Source organism: Hippocampus guttulatus, chromosome 12 (genome assembly GCF_054856545.1).
Source record: "Hippocampus guttulatus isolate MCC_2025c chromosome 12, RoL_Hgut_1.0, whole genome shotgun sequence".
Taxonomy (NCBI): Eukaryota; Metazoa; Chordata; class Actinopteri; order Syngnathiformes; family Syngnathidae; genus Hippocampus; species Hippocampus guttulatus.
Genome location: NC_141272.1, coordinates 17940193 through 17961022, shown reverse-complemented (window position 1 = coordinate 17961022; position 20830 = coordinate 17940193). Strand labels below are relative to the sequence as shown.

Genomic DNA, 20830 nt, shown 5'->3' with positions numbered 1-20830 from the left:
GTAGAATTGATATCTTGGTGAAGTAACCACTGAGCTACACCAGTGCGTCTACTACAGCTGAAAAATATTTACTTATAGACAACTCTACTTATTTTCGGGAGGAACGGCTAAATTAAGGACACGGGGGGCTCTCGACAAGGAAGTTTGAACTGAACTATTTGTGGCACTTTGAGCCAACACGAGACACTGTATCCGGACACATAACAGCGATATTTTTTTTCATCGACACAAAGCATATACATTAGCGAGGGAGACATAAATCAGTATGGAGGTTAGAAGATGGCCCTGAACAAGATTTAATAACACTTAAAGCCTAATAATAAATTTACAAGATAATTTTGGTCACAGAATGAAAAAAAGGGAACGAAAACACTGCACTGCGCCCGCGGTACGAGCCCACGTAGGGACGGAGAAGTAACCACTGGGCTACACCAGTGTAGCTACTATCGCTGAAGAATAGTTATAGAAAACTCTCGTTGTTGACGGGAGGAAACCTAAGAAAATGACACGGGAGTCGACGACAAGGAAGTTGGACGGAACGACTTGTGACACTTTGAACCAACACTAGATGTCCCCACGTCACCTGGTGGTGAACATGAACCGCACACGTGTCAGCAATATTTTTTATCGACATAATACACATTAGTGTACTGACAGAAATCAGTATCGAGGTTAGAAGATGTCCCTAACCGAGATTTAATAACACTTGAAGCCGAGGAATTAATTTACATGGTAATATTGGTCTCAGAATGAAAAACCAAGGAAAAGAAAACACTGGATTGCGCCCGTGGTTCGATCCCAGTTTGGGATGGAGAAGATGCGAATTCTGAGTCAGAATTTATTTTTGATGAAGTACCCACTGAGCTACACCAGTGCGGTATCCACCGCTGAAAAATAGTTCGTTAAAGAAAACAATTTGCAGGGAGGAACCTTAAGGACATTGGACGACAAGGAAGTTTGAACGGCACTTTCAGCCAACACTCGATGTTCTCACGTCACCTGGTGGTGAAAATGAATCTGCACACGTGTCAGCAATTTTTTTAATCGACACAAGAAAAAACACATTAGTGAGGGAGACATAAATCAGTATCGAGGTTAGAAGATGTCCCCAACCAAGATTTAATAACACTATTAGCAGAGTAATTAATTGACAAGGTAATTTTGGTCTCAGGATGAAAAAAAAACAAAACAACGAAAACACTGGACTGCGCCCGTGGTTCGACCCACGTATGGATAGAGAAGAGGCGAATTCTGCGGTAGAATTGATTCTCGAGAAAGTATCCACTAAGCTACACCAGTGCGGCTACTATCGCTGAAAAATAGTTTGTTAAAGAAAATTCTATTTGCAGGGAGGGAATGCTAAAATAAGGACACTGTGGACGACAAGGACGTTTGAACGGCACTTTCAGCCAACACTCGACGTTCACACGTCACCTCGTGGTGGACATGAATCCGTACACGTCGGCAATATTGTTTATCGACATAATACACATTCGTGAGGGAGACAGAAATCGGTATCGAGGTTAGAATATGTCCCGAACCAAGATTTAATAACACTGTTAGCCGAGTAAGTAGGTGACAAGATAATTTTGGTCTCAGAATGAAAAAAAAAACAAAGGAACGAAAACACTGGACTGCACCCGTGGTTCGATCCCACGTAGGGATGGAGAAGAGGCGAATTCTGCGGTAGAATTGATTCTCGGTGAAGTAACCACTGAGCTATACCAGTGCGGTTCCTGCTACTGAAAAATACTTACTTGTACAAAGTCTACTTGTTGTCTGGAAAAATCGAAGGACACGGGAGACCGTCCACGGCAAGGAAGTTTGAACGGAACTATCGGTGTCGAATTGTGCAAGCGGGTTCGTTCAATAATACAACTTCTGGAAAGAATAGAGATTCTTTATTTTGGACTGCTGTCGTGGTCGGAGAGGGAACGTGAAAACACCATGTGTACCTCTGACGGACTTCCAAACAACTGCGCATGCTCCGTGTATGCTCGCCGTGCTGTGGGCAGGCATCGCTAGTCGAACAAGCAAATACGATTTGCTCAAATTATTTCACGACTTTGTATGTGGCACTTTGAGCCAGCACTCGACGTGCCAACGTCACCTGCTGATGAACACGAATCCGCACACGTGTCAGCATTTTTTTTTAATCGACACAGACAAAACACATTAGTGAGGGAGACATAAATCAGTATCGAGGTTAGATGTCCCCAACCACGATTTAATAACACTATTAGCAGAGTAATTAATTGACAAGGTAATTTTGGTCTCAGGATGAAAAAAAACAACAAAGGAACGAAAACACTGGACTGCACCCGTGGTTCGATCCCACGTAGGGATAGAGAAGAGGCGAATTCTGCGGTAGAATTGATTCTCGATGAAGTATCCACTGAGCTACACCAGTGCAGCTACTACCACTCAAAAATAGTTTGTTAAAGAAAATTCTATTTGCAGGGAGGGAAAATGCTAAAATAAGGACACTGTGGACGACAAGGACGTTTGAACGGCACTTTCAGCCAACACTCGACGTTCACACGTCACCTCGTGGTGGACATGAATCCGTACACGTCAGCAATATTGTTTATCGACAATACACATTCGTGACTCCTCCAGTCCCACAGTCCGGCTCACAGTCCTCCAATGACTGTGAAGGCAAAGGACGGCACAATCCTGCAGGAAAAGGAGGATACTCACCAGCGATGGAAGGAGCATTTCATGGAGCTCCTGAACCGTCCGACATGTGCAATAGACGGCTTCCTCGATCCTGTCCCCCAGCTCCCCGTGCAACACTGGATGACGGTGCTGCAGACTCTCCGGGAGATCTCCGGAGCCCTGAGGAGGATGAAGAAGAACAAAGCTGCTGGAGTCGACGACATCCCCGTAGAACTTTTACAAGCTGGGGGTGCACATCTCCTCACCCGCCTCCACACCTTCATCCTTCAATGCTGGGTCGAGGAGACGGTGCCTGGGGAACTGAAGGACTCCGTCATCGTCACGATATTCAAGAAGGGCGACAAACTCGACTGTGGAAACTATCGTGGAATTCCCCTGCTGTCAACTGCTGGAAAACTCATCTGTCGTATACTGGCCGACGGACTCACCTGTCTCGCTGAGCGGGTTCTTCCGGAGTCCCAGGCGGGCTTCCGTCCAGGAAGGGGAACCGCGGACATGGTGTTCTGCGCCAGACAGCTCCTGGAGAAGTGCCCAGAGCAGCGGAGGGAGTTCCACGCCATCTTTTATGATCTGGCCAAAGCGTTTGATTCTGTGCCCCGAGCAGCACTCTGGAAAGTGCTGGAACGTCAAGGCTGCCCCCCCAAATTCATATCCCTCATCCGGATGTTTTACGACGGCATGAAGGGTTGCGTCCTGACTCAGGGTGAAATGACTCCCCCATTCCCGGTTCGGACCGGAGTCAAACAGGGCTGCACGGTGGCGCCGACGTTGTTCTGCCTTTACATTGCCGCGCTCATCCACCACGTCACCCCTGTCCAGGAGCACGGAATCACTCTACGCTACCAAACTGAAGGGTCGCTCTTCAACCTCAGCCGTTTGAGGAGCAGGCGCGGGACCATGGTCACGACCGTCAGCGAACTCCAGTACGCTGATGACAATGCTGCGGTCTCCAACTCCTCCGGGGGCCTCCAGCTCATCGCGGACGGCTTCGCCGCGGCGTACAGGACCTTTGGCCTCTCCGTCAACACCAAAAAGACAAAGACCCTCCGCCTGAACCATCGTCCACCCAAAATCACAATAGACGACAAACCCATCGAGCAGGTCTCGGCGTTCCCCTACCTGGGCAGCATTATCCAGGAGGACGCCGGCCTCACGGAGGACCTCACTTACCGTATCCAGGCAGCCCACACAGCCTTTGGACGGCTCGGTCGTCGGGTCTTCAGGAATCACGCCATTTCCACCAACACGAAGATCATGGTGTATAAGTCTGTCGTCCTCCCGACCCTTCTCTATGGCGCCGAATGTTGGACCCTCTATCGGAGCAGCATCAAGAGGCTCGAGAGGTTCCACCAAGGACGACTCCGATCTCTCCCGATCTCTCCTCAACGTTTCCTGGGAGGAGAGAGTGACTAATAATGAGATCCTCACCCGGGCTGGCCTCACGAGTATCGAGGCCATGATCACCCTGGCCCAACTGCGGTGGGCTGGCCACGTGCAGCGGATGAGCAACGACCGTCTCCCGAAGCAGGTCCTCTACGCGGAGTTGCTGGAGGGCACCCGTCCCCGCGGTGGCCCGAAAAGACGATTCAAAGACCAGCTAAAGGGTCATCTTCAGCGGTGCCGGATTCCCCCGGCACAGTGGGCTGACCTGCCCGCGGATCGGGCGGCCTGGCGTGGGGCTGTGCGGGGCGGGGCCCGGGTCCTCGAGACTCGACGCGTCGCTGCGGAGGAGGACCGGCGAGCGCGGAGGAAGGAGAGGGCCCGGCAACCGCCCGGCCCCCCAACCCACTTCTGTCAATCCTGCGGGCAGGGCTTTCGGGGAAGACTGGGCCTCCACAGTCATCGGAGACACAAGCACCAGGAGCCGTCGCCTTGTCATGGGGGCCGCATTCCTCGATAACGAGGGCCTTCACCGACGACCGACATTCGTGAGGGAGACAGAAATCGGTATCGAGGTTAGAAGATGTCCCGAACCAAGATTTAATAACACTGTTAGCCGAGTAAGTAGGTGACAAGATAATTTTGGTCTCAGAATGACAAAAAAAACAAAAGAACGAAAACACTGGACTGCACCCGTGGTTCGATCCCACGTAGTGATGGAGAAGAGGCGAAGTCTGCGGTAGAATTGATTCTCGGTGAAGTAACCACTGAGCTATACCAGTGTGGTTCCTGCTACTGAGACCGTCCACGGCAAGGAAGTTTGAACGGAACTATCGGTGTCGAATTGTGCAAGCGGGTTCGTTCAATAATACAACTTCTGGAAAGAATAGAGGTTCTTTATTTTGGACTGCTGTCGTGGTCGGAGAGGGAACGTGAAAACATGTGTACCTCTGACGGACTTCCAAACTGCGCATGCTCCGGGTAGAGGGAGACATAAATGAGTATCGAGGTTAGAAGATGTCCCCAACCACGATTTAATAACACTATTAGCAGAGTAATTAATTGACATGGTAATTTTGGTCTCAGGATGAAAAAAAACCCAAAGGAACGAAAACACTGGACTGCACCCGTGGTTCGATCGCACGTAGGGATAGAGAAGAGGCGAATTCTGTGGTAGAATTGATTCACGGTGAAGTAACCACTGAGCTATACCAGTGCGGTTCCTGCTACTGAAAAATACTTACTTGTACAAAGTCTACTTGTTGTCTGGAAAAATCGAAGGACACGGGAGACCGTCCACGGCAAGGAAGTTTGAACGGAACTATCGGTGTCGAATTGTGCAAGCGGGTTCGTTCAATAATACAACTTCTGGAAAGAATAGAGGTTCTTTATTTTGGACTGCTGTCGTGGTCGGAGAGGGAACGTGAATACACCATGTGTACCTCTGACGGACTTCCAAACAACTGCGCATGCTCCGTGTATGCTCGCCGTGCTGTGGGCAGGCATCGCTAGTCGAACAAGCAAATACGATTTGCTCAAATCATTTCACAACAGTGAAACTCCTCTACAACGAAACCTACATCGCCTCCCATCGCTGAAAATTAGTTGAAGAAAAAATTGCAGGGAGGAAAAATCCTAAAATAAGGGCACGGGAGACTGTGGACGACAAGTACGTTTGAATGGAACGACTTGTGGCACTTACAGCCAACACTAGATGTCCCCACGTTACCTGGCGGTGAACATGAATCTGCACACGTGTCAGCATTTTTTTTTTTGTATTGACCCACAATATACATTAGTGAGGGAGACAGAAATCAGTATTGAGGTTAGAAGATGGCCCGAAACAAGATTTAATAACACATGTAGCCGAGTACCGGTAATTAATTTACAAGGTAGTTTTGGTCGAATAATGCAAAACCAATGGAATGAAAACACTGGATTGCACTGGATCTCTCTCTCTCTCTATATATATATATATATACATATACTGTATATATCCGTCTTCCTCAACTGGCGGACCGCGATCCACCACCGGACCGCCGACCTCCTCTGTCCGGACCCTCCGCAAATTGTATAAAATAATAAATTATAAAGTGATTTTTACGTGATACATTTTATATTTTTGGACTATAATCTGCGCATTACCGCTTGTTAAAATTATCCGTTTTATTATTTGCGTGCACGAACAGATGTATTGCAGAGGACGCAGCAGCGCGACTGTGTGTGTATAATGTTTGACAAACTGGAGACCCTGGCTGAACAGGGCATGTCGGCGATAACGATGCGCTGATTGGCTCCTCTGAACTTAAGGTGTGCCCATACATAAGCGTCAGCATATACGATGCGCTGATTGGCTCCTCTGAACTTAAGGTGTGTCCATACATAAGCGTCACCCATTCAAAATGGATGATTGTGTCAGGAAACAGACGCATGCGCGACGCCACAGTGTGCTCACAGCTTCAGCACAGGAGAGCCGCACACAGACAATTAGACAAGACGAATCGCGGGAGGTTTAGATTGTGTGCAGTTTTGCTCCCGTCTACCCGGGGATCTTTGCAGCTGTTTAACAGCAGAACACCGCAACATGGTAAATGAACATCACAATGGCGTCCTCAAATAATATTTGCATGCCTCAGACATTGCATTCACCTTTAGTGGAAGAACAGCACTGCACATTCCTGTGCTCCCTTGTGTCAGTATTTAAAATGGTTCTTAACTCCTCTTCTGATATATTTTTCAGTGATTTCAGAGGGGATGTGAAAAGGGGAATTGTACAAATGAAAATAATATTTTTGTTTTCATGTTTAGTATTTATTTTGGTAAAATGAGTATTTTGTTTTGCTTTTGTTAAATTAAGGGGAAAAAAGACAACTACTGTTTAACAAAGTTAAAGTAAAAATATCTTATTTCCCTAAAAGGGCTATTTCTATTATTAAGCAGGCACAACTTAACAAAATAAAAGAGTTCCTCTGCCTCAACACAATACCTCTCATTATTTGCTGTGTACTGGCAAAGTGAATAATTGTTATTTTCATGCACCCCATTATTGGTTGGTTGTGAGGAGTGTTGATTTGTATAAGCTTGGCTTGACCATACTAAATTGGCATATAGCCCTGCTCCCCATGACCGCCGTGCATGGGACCGGACCTTGGTCTTATAAAATAAAAAAAATAAAAAAGTGGACCTACAGCCTTTCTAGTTGAGGACCACTGGTATATATATATATATATATATGTATCAGAGGCGATTGCTCTAAGACTGCAAGGGAAGCTGAGCTTCCACTAAAACAGAGGTGGGCAAACTATGGCCCGTGGGCCGAATCCGGCCCATTGGTCTTTTTAATCCGGCCCGCCGAAGGTTGGTCCACAATTAAGGTTCGATGTGAATGATTGCATTCATTTCAATTGGACTTGTAATGACAGGCATTTCACCGCCAGGTGGCGCATTGACTTGAAGTTGCAGAACACGGGGGGGGGTCTTTTCGACCACCTAGGACCTCTGTATCGCTCTACTTCTACTGATCTGATCACAACCCATCTCCAGCAATGCACAGGCTAAAATAGGTAATCAACAACACTCTTGTCATTTAAAAAAGTATATTAATACAGTACTTTCATGCTTTTGTTCTGTTGATGTTTGATATGGACTGTCAACAAATGCAGGTTTTTTTTTAATGTACCATAGCTCATGCTAACCTGGCCCTTCTGTCAAATTTTAAGAGTCAATGCGGCCCCCGAGCCAAAAAGTTTTCCCACCCCTGCACTAAAATGTCAAAAAAATAATTGATCAAATATATGTGTGTACATACAATTGTGTGTACAAGTCATTGACTAAATATGCGCTACAACACGCTCAACTTTTGTTCCGAATCAGCTTCTTATTCCTGGTTACGACGCGACTCTCTTCTCATTCGTTCCCGCTTTAAACTGTGTGAACGCTGGGCGTCTAGAGAGTTCAGACGAGGTTGTCCCAATGCATTGAAACGGACGATTCATTGGATAAGTGCTGGTTTTGTCCCACCCACCGGATGCTCAGCGTCTCTGGGAGTCTATGGACAGTGGGCGTTTATGGGCTGGCCCGGACGCTGAGCTTTTCTGCATGATGATTGGATGATCTGTCTGAGGCTGAATGTCTTTTGATTGACAGCAAAATGAGCCAATCACCGATCTTTTGGTGTTGGCATCTGTGGGAGCATTTTTCAATTCTCATTCTGTTCTGAGTTGAACGGGAGACTTCTTCTAATCATCTTAGTGACCCTCTCTTTGTTGAAAACGACTAGCGACAAATTAATCTTTTATTTTTGGTGGGTTTTATTGTAGTTGCTTGTGTTCGCAGTCTGACTTAAAACACCACAGGGGCACAGATCCATCCATCCATCCATCCATCCATCCATCAATCCATCCATCCATCCATCCATCCATTTTCCACCGCTTATCCGGGGTCGGGTCGCGGGGGCAGCAGCTTTAGGAGGGAAGCCCAGACTTCCCTCTCCCCAGCCACTTCTTCGAGCTCTTCCTCGCGGATCCCGAGGCGTTCCCAGGCCAGCTGGGTGACATAGTCTCTCCAGCGTGTCCTGGGTCGTCCCCGGGGTCTCCTGCCAGTGGGACATGCCCGGAACACCTCACCAGGGAGGCGTCCAGGAGGCATCGGAATCAGATGCCCGAGCCACCTCATCTGGCTCCTCTCGATGTGGAGAAGAAGCGGCTCTACTCTGAGCCCGTCCCGGATGACCGAGCTTCTCACCTTATATCTAAGGGAGAGCCCGGACACCCTGCGGAGAAAACTAATTTCGGCCGCTTGTAACCGGGATCTTGTTTTTCGGTCACGACCCATAGCTTGTGACCATAGATGAGGGTTGGGACGTAGATCGATCGGTAAATTGAGACCTTCGCCCTTTGGCTCAGCTCCTTCTTTACCATGACAGACCGATACAACGTCTGCATCCCAGCAGACGCTGCACCGATCCGCCTGTCGATCTCTCGCTCCCTCGTGCCCTCACTCGTGAGCAAGACCCCAAGATATTTAAACTCAGTGGCGTTTCGTCAAGGCCAGCAAGGCCTTCTCTGCTGGCCTAAACATTCTCAGAAAAGTAAATTTAATAAATTTACTTTTCTGAGAATAAATTTAATAAATTTAATAAATTTACTTTTCTGAGAATAACATAAATTTAATTTGTTATTTTATTTTCATAAATATGTTAACAAAATTATTCTCTGTATTCTTTACGTCATATTATTTCCATTTAGTTGAGTGGCTTTCAACATTGAAAGCCACTCGATAAACAACTTATTTATTATGGTAGAGTTTTTAACCAATCATTTTTCAGCTAGCTTGTGTTGCCAGGTAAATTAAACTTGCTCGGGGCCTTCAGATTAAACAGAGCAGGCCCCTGTGCGCTGTAAGTGAACGGGCACAGTCAGCTTGCAATAGCCAATCAGATCACGAGTCTGCGTACCAGGGCCAGCTAGAAGGGCTTACGTTGAGACTGGACATGCGCGTTCGGTGATTGGATTAGCGCCTGCTCGAGGGAGCTATCGCTGCATTTTAACCCAAAATGGCCGAAGGAGAAGACGTTGATCTGGTTGGAGAACTACTTTCCACACAATTTTCAAGACGGACCTTCCACGAAAAGGTGGATCATGTGCAAAGAGGTCGCCCAACTCCTGCGCTAGACTGTCCCAGCAAGGAAAAGGGTTTGTCTGTCATTTTCAGACGAGCAATTATGAACAGTACCCGTGGCTCACAGCCTCTGAGAAACGCTGCAAATTGTACTGCTGGGAATGCCTATTGTTTGCAACTGACCGATTTGGTGTTTGGAGCCTCACTGGATTTACCAATTTAAGTTGTTTTACCAAGGCAGCAAAGAAACATCAGAGCACGGCTGGGCACTTACAAGCTATGGTGCGTTTAAAAACGTTTGGGGACACTCGCGTAGATCTGCAGCTCAGTGAACAGGCACTACATTGGTGAGTAAATGAATTTTATTTTACATTTCGTCTTGTCATTTTATTTCGTTAGCATTAAATTAATGCTAACGAAATAAAATGACAAAGATACAAAAATTGCAGGTGAGCAAATAAATCTGCTCACCTGCAATTTATCATGGCACATTGTAGTCAACTTCGTGCACTAAAGTTCGTTCAATCTCAGCTGCTCAACATTTTCAGTTATTTGCTGTTGTATAGCCTATTCTCAAAATGCAAATGATCTGTTCACTTTATTTTCAAAGAATAGTTTGTTTTGTTATTGTGTGGTTGGTGTCTTATATGAAACTGCGACATTGCGCAATTTATTGGACAGACTTGTTTAAGACCACACAGCGTAATTTGGGTGGCATTTTATTGAGTATTTTAAAATCTTTTTATTTTTGACAATATCTGTAAATTTAGTTTCCTGCTATGGCCCCCCCCCGATCAGAACTCGAGTGGTGTTTTGTTATTGGACTTCTGTGCTCGTTACGGATTGTCCATAACGAACACCTTGTTCAAACATAAGGGTGTCCATATGTGCACTTGGCACCAGGACACCCTAGTCCGCAGTTCGATGATCGACTTTGTGGTTGTATCATCGGATTTGCGGCCGTATGTTCTGGACACTCGGGTGAAGAGAGGGCCGGAGCTGTCAACTGATAACCACCTGGTGGTGAGTAGGCTCCGATGGTGGGGGAAGATGCCGGTCCGTCCTGGCAGACCCAAACGTATTGTGAGGGTTTGTTGAGAGCGTCTGGCGGAATCCCCTGTCAGAAGGAGTTTCAACTCCCACCTCCGACAGAGCTTTTCCCATGTTCCGGGGGAGGCGGGGGACATTGAGTCCGAGTGGACCATGTTCCGTGCCTCTATTGTTGAGGCGGCCAATCTGAGTTGTGGCCGTAAGGTGGTTGGTGCCTGTCGTGGCGGCAACTCCCGTACTCGCTGGTGGACACCAGCAGTAAGGGATGCTGTCAAGCTGAAGAAGAAGTCCTATCGAGCCTTTATGGCCTGTGAGACCCCAGAGGCAGCTGACGGGTATCGACTGGCCAAGCGGAACGCAGCTTCGGTGGTCGCCGAGGCAAAAACCAGAACGTGGGAAGAGTTCGGTGAGGCCATGGAAGCCGACTTCCGGACGGCTTCGAGGAAATTGTGGTCCACCATCCGATGTCTCAGGAGGGGGAAGCAGTGCACCACGAACACTGTGTACAGTGGGTTCACGTTGTGAACCTGTGGGCACAGTACTTCGAAGACCTCCTCAACTCCACCAACACGCCTTCCTCCACTCCACCAAAGCTACATTCCGCTTGGCCAGTCGATACCCGTCAGCTGCCTCTGGGGTCTCACAGGCCATAAAGGCCCGATAGGACTCCTTCTTCAGCTTGACGGCATCCCTTACTGCTGGTGTCCACCAGCGAGTACGGGGGTTGCTGCCACGACAGGCATCAACCACCTTACGGCCACAACTCAGATTGGCCGCCTCAACAATAGAGGCACGGAACATGGTCCACTTGGACTCAATGTCCCCCCGCCTCCCCCGGAACATGGGAAAAGCTCTGTCGGAGGTGGGAGTTGAAACTCCTCCTGACAGGGGATTCCGCCAGACGCTCCCAACAAACCCTCACAATACGTTTGGGTCTGCCAGTACGGACCGGCATCTTCCCCCACCATCGGAGCCTACTCACCACCAGGTGGTGATCAATTGACAGCTCTGCCCCTCTCTTCACCCAAGGTGTTCGTTATGGACAATCCGTGACGAGCACAGAAGTCCAATAACAAAAACACCACTCGAGTTCTGATCGGGGGGGCCGTTCCTCCCAATCACGCCCTTCCAGGTCTCACTGTCATTGCCCACGTGAGCATTGAAGTCCCCCAGTAGAACAAGGGAGTCCCCAGCCGGAGTACAGTCGTCTCCAGCACACCCTCCAAGGACTCCAAAAAGGGTGAGTACGCTGAGCTGCTGATTGGTGCATATGCACAAACAACGGTCAGGACCCGTCCCTCCACCCGAAGGCAGAGAGAGACAACCCTCTCGTCTACCGGTGTGAACCCCAATGTACAGACACTGAGCCGGGGGGTAATAAGTATGCCCACACCTGTTCTTCGCCTCTCACTGTGAGCAACTCCAGAGTGGAAGAGAGTCCAACCCCTCTCGAGAGAACTGGTACCAGAACCCAGGCTATGTGTGGAGGCAAGTCCGACTATATCCAGTCGGAACTTCTCTACCTCGCACACCAGCTCGGGCTCCTTCCCTGCAAGAGAGGTGACATTCCACGTCCCTAGAGCTAGCTTCTGCAGCCTTTGGCTGCTGCCCAGCTCACATTGCACCCGACCCCTTTGGCCCCTCCCATGGGTGGTGAGCCCATGAGAAGGGGGACCCACGTTGCCTATATACACACACACACATATATTTATATATTTATATATATATATATGTTAGAGCTGTCAGTTTAGCGCGTTTTTATTGGCATTAATTTAAATGAATTTTAACTGGATTAAATTTTTTCTCGCGAGACATACGTCACAAGCGGATGTTACGTTGCTCTATAAATACACCAGAAACAAAACAACAAGCGCGCTGCAGAAGTCCACGCCCATGTCTGTTTTGCCAGCCACTGCAGCGCGAGACACCAAAAACGGATACTTAAAGAGTTTATGAATGGAAAGTTTACTTTTAAAAAGTTGCCAGATTGCTCCACTGACAAGACCAAAGTTACCTGTTCTTCTCTCTCTCTGTATCATACAGGTATACGATGTATGCCACTGACGCGATTGTTACTTGTTTGGAACTATTTTGTGTGGAAGGTTACAGTGTTCTGTGTCCATATAAATAGAGCGGGTTGAGCTTCTCTGTGTTCGTCTGACAGTGACAGTGCGCTGCAGTGGTAGCGACCTAGCGAAAATAAAACGTCTCTAGTGTTGTCATCGAACTAAGTGTAGTCATCCGAAATGAGGTCTACACAAAACCGTAGAGAGACTTCCGCACAAGAAGGACCAACACAATCAACATAGCCTTCCAGAATGGTTTGCCCCAGCAGCACGGGGGAAGTGCGTGCGCTTGTTTGTACGGCCGGCAGTTTTGAATACAGCGGCACATAACGAACACTGGTGTCCAGTGTCTCGTTATTCTTCAACAAACATACAGAAACAGACTGTTGTGTTCAAAGCAAACTTGAGAAAAACGAAGTATGCCACCATGGTTTAAATCCACTATAGGCTGAGTACTAGTTTACCTTAGATGTGCACTTTATAATGTTATATTACTCTGTTTTGATTTCATAAAAAAAGCTGTTAAAGCAGCTGTTGTGTGACAAAATATTTTTTTCACTGTTATTGAAGGACAGTAATATTGTGTGAGAGATTATGTGTGAATAACTGCTCCAAGTGAAAAATGTTCATGTAAAATTGAAAATCGAAATTGTTATTTCAGTAAATATTTGCATTTGGCACATAGAAAACTGATTCGTGATTCCATGTTGATGAGAGCATTAAATTTGGGAAAAATAGGACAAGGAAATTCAGAAACGATAAAAAATGTGTGAGTAATCACGATTAATTTTTTAGTTCATTTGAGTTAATTATGACAGTTGCATTTTTAATTAGATTAAATATTTTAATCGTTTGACAGCTCTAATATATATATATATATGTATATATTAGTCCTGTCAAGCGATTAAAAAGATTTGTGAGATTAATTCATTATGATCTGTCATTAATTGATCTAATAATCCATCCATCCATTTTCCGAACCGCTTGATCCTCACTAGGGTCGCGGGGGGTGCTGGAGCCTATCCCAGCCGTCTCCGGGCAGTAGGCGGGGGACACCCTGAATCAGTTGCCAGCCAATCGCAGGGCACACAGAGACGAACAACCATCCACGCCCACACTCACACCTAGGGACAATTTAGAGTGTTCAATCAGCCTGACATGCATGTTTTGTGAATGTGGGAGGAAACCGAAGTACCCGGAGAAAACCCACGCAGGCCCGGGGAGAACATGCAAACTCCACACAGGGAGGCCGGAGCTGGAATCGAACCCGGTACCTCTGCACTGTGAAGCCGACGTGCTAACCACTGGACTACCGGGCCGCCCTGATCTAATAATCTATATTTTAATCTCATCTAAAAGATGAGAGGTATTTGGAACTGTTCATAATTCCCTCCACCTTGACTAAGGCCCCTGTTCCATCTGAAGAAAAGTATTATTTTGAATTTCCATTGCCTTTTGAGATAAAAACTGTCAATCTTTCTTTCTCATCCAAGCCGAGCCCTTGTGACAAGCAAACTCACCTTTCATATCGTGACCCTAAACTTGTTGACATTGCTTTATTGTCTGTTGCTGATTTCTGGTCCTTCCAGTCTGCTGTGGGTTGCAAACAAGGAAAACATTGTCACGCCCAGGCAGGAAATGGGTGTGTTTGTTTGAACATTTGAGACAAGTCAGTCTTCTTAACGTCTCCGAGCAAAGGAAGTTCTTTGCCAACTCAAGTTATAACATTTATTCTTCTTGTAGTCTCTCAAACAACAACAGCAACATGTTTATTGCCTTGCTGGTTTTGGGTGTAGTTGTCGGGGCCGCTTACATTTACCGTCACGTTGTTGTGAAGGGAAAGCAGTGCACGAGCAAAGCAAAGCTGAATGGGAAGACCGTGATTGTGACTGGTAAGAATATATTTTACTTTGGCTTCAACTGGGACTGCGGAAGTTATTTCCACTGTCAATCAGGGTTTACAATTCAAATGTGTTTTAATTTTGTATTAATGTTCAAAAAATGAATGTTGCTACTTTCAGACTATGACCTGGAAAAAAAAAGTACTTCACTTTTGGTTGTACATGAAGAAAATGTGGTAAACCGGTGTGATTTTGTACTGTTTTCCTTGAAAATATTCAAAGGATATGTTAGTTTAACACATTTTAATCATTTACAACCAGTGTACATGTCCAAATTAAATAAATCCAACGGCTCCAAAATTTTTCATTTCAGTGTGGAAGGGCTAATGGTAAGTTATTTATTTTCTCTAATCAAACAGCAGGCGAAAAAGCAACCCAAGACAAGTTATGGAGAGTTAGGATATGACTTGGACTACAAATGCTGAGTTCCAAACAGTTCTTGCTTTCCCTTTTTACTATCTATCCATCCATCCATCCGAGCCGCTTAGGCTCACGTGGGTCGTGGGCATGCTGGAGCCGATCCCAGCTGACTTTTGGCAGTTGGCGGGCGACACCCTGAACCGGTTGGCACCCAATCGGAGGGCACACACAGAGAAACAACCATTCACACTCACACTCACACCTTGGGACAATATACCGGTAGACCATATGCAACCCATTCCATTAATCTACACTACATGGTTTTGAAATATGGGAGGAAACTGGAGTATGTGGGGAAAGCCCACACAGGCACAGGGAGAGCATGCAAACCGGAATCAAACCCCAGACTTCTACACAGTGAGGCGGGCGTACTAACCAATTAACCACCGTGCCGCTCTCCCTCTATCCCAGGGGTCGGCAACCCAAAATGTTGAAAGAACCATGTTGGACCAGAATAAACAAAAAAAAACAAATATGTCTGGAGCCGCAAAAAATAAAAAGCCTTATAATGAAGGCAACACATGCTGTATGTATCTATATGAGCTATATTAGCCTGCTATCAACATGACTAAGTTGGCTACAAATAGACAACGAGCATTCATGATTAAAAGTTTTTTTCCCGCTGCAGTTCATCCTGTAGAGGAGGGGTGCCCAAACCTTTTTGACGGAAGATCTACTTTTCGAACAACCAACCTCCCACGATCGACCCGTTACCGCATACGCGCGCATACGCACACACTTACACACGCATGCCGTAATGAGCAACAGCCATAACGACCGCTAAGATGAACGAGGCATGGGACGCACTTTCGCAGCATGCTAACTGTCGTAGCTCACGTGTACCGTTTAAAAATGCTTCTCTTGGCCGCCCAGATTCCCATTCTTAGCAAGTACTGTACCCTCGGTGAATTGTACATGAAAGGCAGCGGTGTTTTTTGTTTTTGTTTTTTTTACAACAGCCCCCTGACTGACATGCCGCCCTGCTAATAGAAACGTGTGTCGCAGGTTATGACGCAAATATTCGTTAACGTGTGTCGCAGGTTATGATGCAAATATTCGTTAACGAAATGTTGACATTTAATATTTATTCGACACATTTTTATAGCATCGGAAAACGTTAACGTTTGGGTCATGTTTGTTCTCTGACAGAACCCATATTAAACCAAAAAAATATATTTCCCTCCCATCTTTTTCCATTTTCAAACATTTTTGAAAAAGCTCTAGGGAGCCACTGGCCGGGGGGGGGGGGGGGGGCGCTAAAGAGCCACATGCGGCTCGAGAGCCGCGTGTTGCCGACCCCCACTATATCCCGTCACTTTTTTTGCTTGAATCTCATAAAAATTACAAATGCTTTTTTCCCTTTTTCACATTGACTTCCCAATTCAACTAACACAATTTTGCTCGAGTAGGATTGATTATCATGTTGTTCTGTCATCCCAAGGTAGCAACACGGGCATTGGAAAAACTACAGCAATCGACTTGGCTAAAAGAGGAGCCAGAGTCGTTCTGGCTTGTCGTAGTCGTCAGCGAGGAGAGGCTGCTCTTGCAGATGTCAAGAGGGTAAGAAAAATCTCTCAAGCTTTGTTTTGCAGACAAAGTTGTAGGAATGGTCTTGATGATGCATCTTCAATGATGTAACCTGTTTATCGGTGCTGAAAGGAGAGTGGGAGCAATCAGGTCGTGTTCATGCAATTGGATCTGGGGAACCTGAAGTCTGTTCGCAGCTTTGCCGAAAACTATCTGAGAAGTGAACCCAGACTAGACATTCTCATCAACAATGCAGGTAAGAGCATTCATTGCACTTCCATGCCGTTGAGGGTTGTCACCGTGGATGTGTCTCTTTTGCTCTTTAGTTGTGAACCTGGAACAAAGCGCCAGCTCTTGGTTATTAAAAAAAAAATCAAACCTTTCTGCCACATTTGTATAGTAAATCTGTTCTTGGGTATTGGTTTACAAATTATTCAGATTTAAGATATACAGTGGACCCATGCATACTAGCTGTTCAGCATCCACAATTTGCAGATGTTTTTTTTTTCAAATGATTATTATTTTTGGGATTTGGAGGAGGGCAAGCCCCGTTTTTTGTGAAAAGCGTTTCTTGGCCACATATCCCCGTTTATTATTCATTATCCAGTTCAGAATTAATGCCAGAGAACCCAATATTGTTTTCACCCAACAAGAAACGTGCCGTCTGGATTCCTTTTGTGTTTTTCGGCTTCAGTTTTTCTCTTGTGTCTGCACAGAATTTAGTTTCTTGTCACCTCTTGCCACATGCATGAATCTGAATTAAATTGCCTGTCAGAGCGTCTTGAATTCCATTGATAGTGACCCAGAGCATGGCTGCGACTATTCTCATTCATCAAGGTCACTTCATTCTCAGTGCATTGAGTCCATCGCACCGAAGCTGTTCTGGTTGTCTCAGACTTTCGCCTCTTGTCCAAGCTGGGATGAGAGTAAATGAGCCAGAGACCCACCTATTACTCAGTTGAAACTGGCATCGCAAAAAGACACAAGCAGTTATTTATGACTGTGAAGCGTATTGACATGAATTGTCAAAATAGATAGTAGACATCAAACATCTTTAAAATATTAAATAACATTATGAGAATCCAATCAAATATAACATTGCATTTCTCTTTGAGACTGAAAATATAATTGTCCACTAATCAAACAAATTATATTTACGTGATTGTATGTTTTAAATTGTTGTGGAAATTCTGATAAAGAGGAAAACGTACTGCTCTGCTGTTTCTGTCTTAGGAATTTATATGCAGGGTCGAACAGAGGATGGTTTCGGCATGATGTTTGGCATCAATCATGTTGGCCACTTCCTCCTAACCAACCTTTTGCTGGACCGACTGAAGGAGTGTCAACCAAGTCGAGTGGTCAATGTGTCATCCCTGGCACATAACTTTGGAAAAATCGACTTTGAATGCCTAACTAATCACAGAGCTCTGGGACTGGGGACATCTTTCTTGGAGGTCCTTCAAATCTACTCTGACAGCAAGCTGTGCAATGTCCTTTTCACTCACGAGTTGGCCAAGAGACTGCAAGGAACCAAAGTCACATGCTACTCCCTCCATCCAGGTCAGTAGTGAGAACATAATTGTTCATTCTGATGAGAGATATCCCTCCATCCATTCATCCGTCCAATTTTATAAACCGCTTATCCTCACAAGGGGCACGGGTGTGCTGGAGCCTATCCCAGCTCTCTTCGGGCAGGCAGTAGGCAGGGTAAACCCTCAACTGGTTGCCAACCTTCTCCATGCCTACATGGGATCTAACCACGCAGGGCACACAGAGACAAACATATATATATATAATAATTATATATATATATATATAATTATTTATAAATATAAACAATTCCGGCTCCGACCTTCCCGTGTAGAGGTTGCATGTTCATCACGTGCCTGTTTTTTTTTCCCCGGGTACGGTTGTTTGTCTACGTGTGCCCAGCGATTGGCTGGCAACAAGTTCAGGGTGTCCCCCGCCTACTGCCCGAAGACAGCTGGGAAAGGCTCCAGAAAATGGATGAATGGATTATTTTTATACACACACACACACACACACACACACACACACACACACACACCTATATATGTGTGACCCCGAGCATGGCTGCGACTATTCTCATTCATCCAGGTCACTTCATTCTCAGTGCATTGAGTCCATCGCACCTAAACTGTTCTGGTTGTCTCAGACACACATATATTTGTGTGTGTATATGTGTGTGTGTGTGTGTGTAAAAAAAAATATATATATATGAATGTGTGTGTGTGTGTGTGTGTGTGTGTGTGTGTGTGTGTGTGTGTGTGTGTGTGTGTGTGTGTGTGTGTGTGTGTGTGTGGGCGGCCCGGTAGTCCAGTGGTTAGCACATCGGCTTCACAGTGCAGAGGTACCGGGTTCGATTCCAGCTCCGGCCTCCCTGTGTGGAGTTTGCATGTTCTCCCCGGGCCTGCGTGGGTTTTCTCCGGGTGCTCCGGTTTCCTCCCACATTCCAAAAACATGCATGGCAGGTTGATTGGACGCTCTAAATTGTCCCTAGGTGTGAGTGTGGGCGTGGGTGGTTGTTCGTCTCTGTGTGCCCTGCGATTGGCTGGCAACTGATTCAGGGTGTCCCCCGCCTACTGCCCGAAGACGGCTGGGATAGGCTCCAGCACCCCCCGCGACCCTAGTGAGGATCAAGCGGTTCGGAAAATGGATGGATGGATATATATGTGTGTGTGTGTCTGTGTGTGTGTATTTGTAAAGGGGTAATGAGAGTGTGACACTTGTTATGTGTGCTCGTTACGATACAGAAGACATTTTGTATTCCTTGATGCAGTGGCGGTTGTGTCAAGTGACAAAAGTAGTCAGACAAGTTAACCCTGAAGGGCTTTGGATCAGATGCTATCAGTCCCTGGAATGTGAGCTGAATGTGTTCAGCCTTTCAATGACACTCATTGACATGAGACACAAGACCCTTTTTGGTTATACTGAAACTCTGTCGTGTAATTTGATTAAACCTAAAAGGTATTTATTTATTTATTTACAATTTTTGCACCAAATTGAGCCACCGCTGCCCCACTAGAGGTAAGATCGGGCCACCCGACCCGACCCGACCCGAAATTCGGGTCATGTCGGGCCTAAAATGTCAATCATTGCTTCGGGTTCGGGTCGGCCTTTTTTTTTTTTTTTTTTTAGTTTCAAGGCCGTGAATAGTTTTGGCCACGAGAGACCGTGGTTTGCAAAAAAACAGAAGTCGCCTCATCACAACACGTACTGCACTAAATTCTTGCAATGACAATTCAAATAATTCCTTCCAGTCTCTGTTGAGTGTCCACCCGTCATTGTTCATCTTTGTCTCTCTGTTTCTCTCTTTTAGAGTGCCGCGCTAGATTCTTAAGGATGTACTCCTGCTGTGGTTTACGGCCCAATTTTCAACCCGTCAAAATGACGGACGGCCTTAAATTTTCCCCCTCCACTCTTAAAAAAAATGGAAAATTGATGGAAAATTGTCGGTTAATGTAACCTCTTCGGAAACAGAAAAATATAAAAGATGTAAATTTTTATACAGTCTTGTTTAACTTAGATTTCGTTACAAAAGACAGGCTTTGTTATCAGAAATCACCCCTCCTCCTCCCCAGTCTTCACACATAAAACATGAAATCTCGGGTTTGCTTCGGGCTCGGGCCTGCAAATCAAGTTAAGTGATCGGGCTCGGACCGGGTCGGACTTAAATACCCTCGGGCCGGTTCTGGTCGAGCTCGATTTTTTAGGACCGATCTTAGCTCTATACCCCACTGCATGTTGCCATGTGCTTGTGTGTCTGCAAAACATTTTGTCGTGTTTTCTCCCCGCAGGAGCTATCAACTCTGAGTTGGCCAGGAACGCCAGTATATTGACCCATATCATCATGAAGCCCATCACCACCTTCTTCTTCAAAAACACTGTCCAGGGATGCCAGACCACACTGCACTGTGCTCTGCAAGAGGGAATTGAACCACTCAGTGGGCGTTACTTCTCCAACTGTACAGTGCGAGAAGTCTATTCGAAAGCAAAGGATGATGGTGCAGCTAAGAAGCTGTGGGAAATCAGTGAGCGAATGTGTGGTCTTGCATAAATTCATTCCCAAGTGAATGCGAATTCAGTATAATGTTCTGTTTCGTTGTTATTGCTTGACTGCTCCTGACACAGAAGCCTTCGTGTCCAGATTAAAAGGCAAACAACTTG

General features: G+C 46.2%; 1 protein-coding gene across 1 annotated transcript; it reads left to right on the top strand.

Moving 5' to 3' along the window:
- The first annotated feature begins 14444 nt into the window (after window positions 1–14444).
- Window positions 14445–20830, top strand: dhrs13b.1 (dehydrogenase/reductase (SDR family) member 13b.1). Its single transcript, XM_086125242.1, has 5 exons — window positions 14445–14686; window positions 16557–16675; window positions 16775–16898; window positions 17876–18202; window positions 20461–20830. Exons 1-5 carry the CDS (start codon window positions 14560–14562, stop codon window positions 20718–20720), a joined length of 957 nt encoding a protein of 318 aa, XP_085981368.1. The 5' UTR covers window positions 14445–14559; the 3' UTR covers window positions 20721–20830.

Coding starts and splice junctions, on each gene's coding strand:
- dhrs13b.1 (XM_086125242.1), top strand. CDS start 14,560: ATGTTTATTGCCTTGCTGGTTTTGGGTGTAGTTGTCGGGGCCGCTTAC. Junction 16,676..16,774: donor CTCTTGCAGATGTCAAGAGG/GTAAGAAAAATC, acceptor CGGTGCTGAAAG/GAGAGTGGGAGCAATCAGGT. Junction 18,203..20,460: donor ATGCTACTCCCTCCATCCAG/GTCAGTAGTGAG, acceptor TTCTCCCCGCAG/GAGCTATCAACTCTGAGTTG.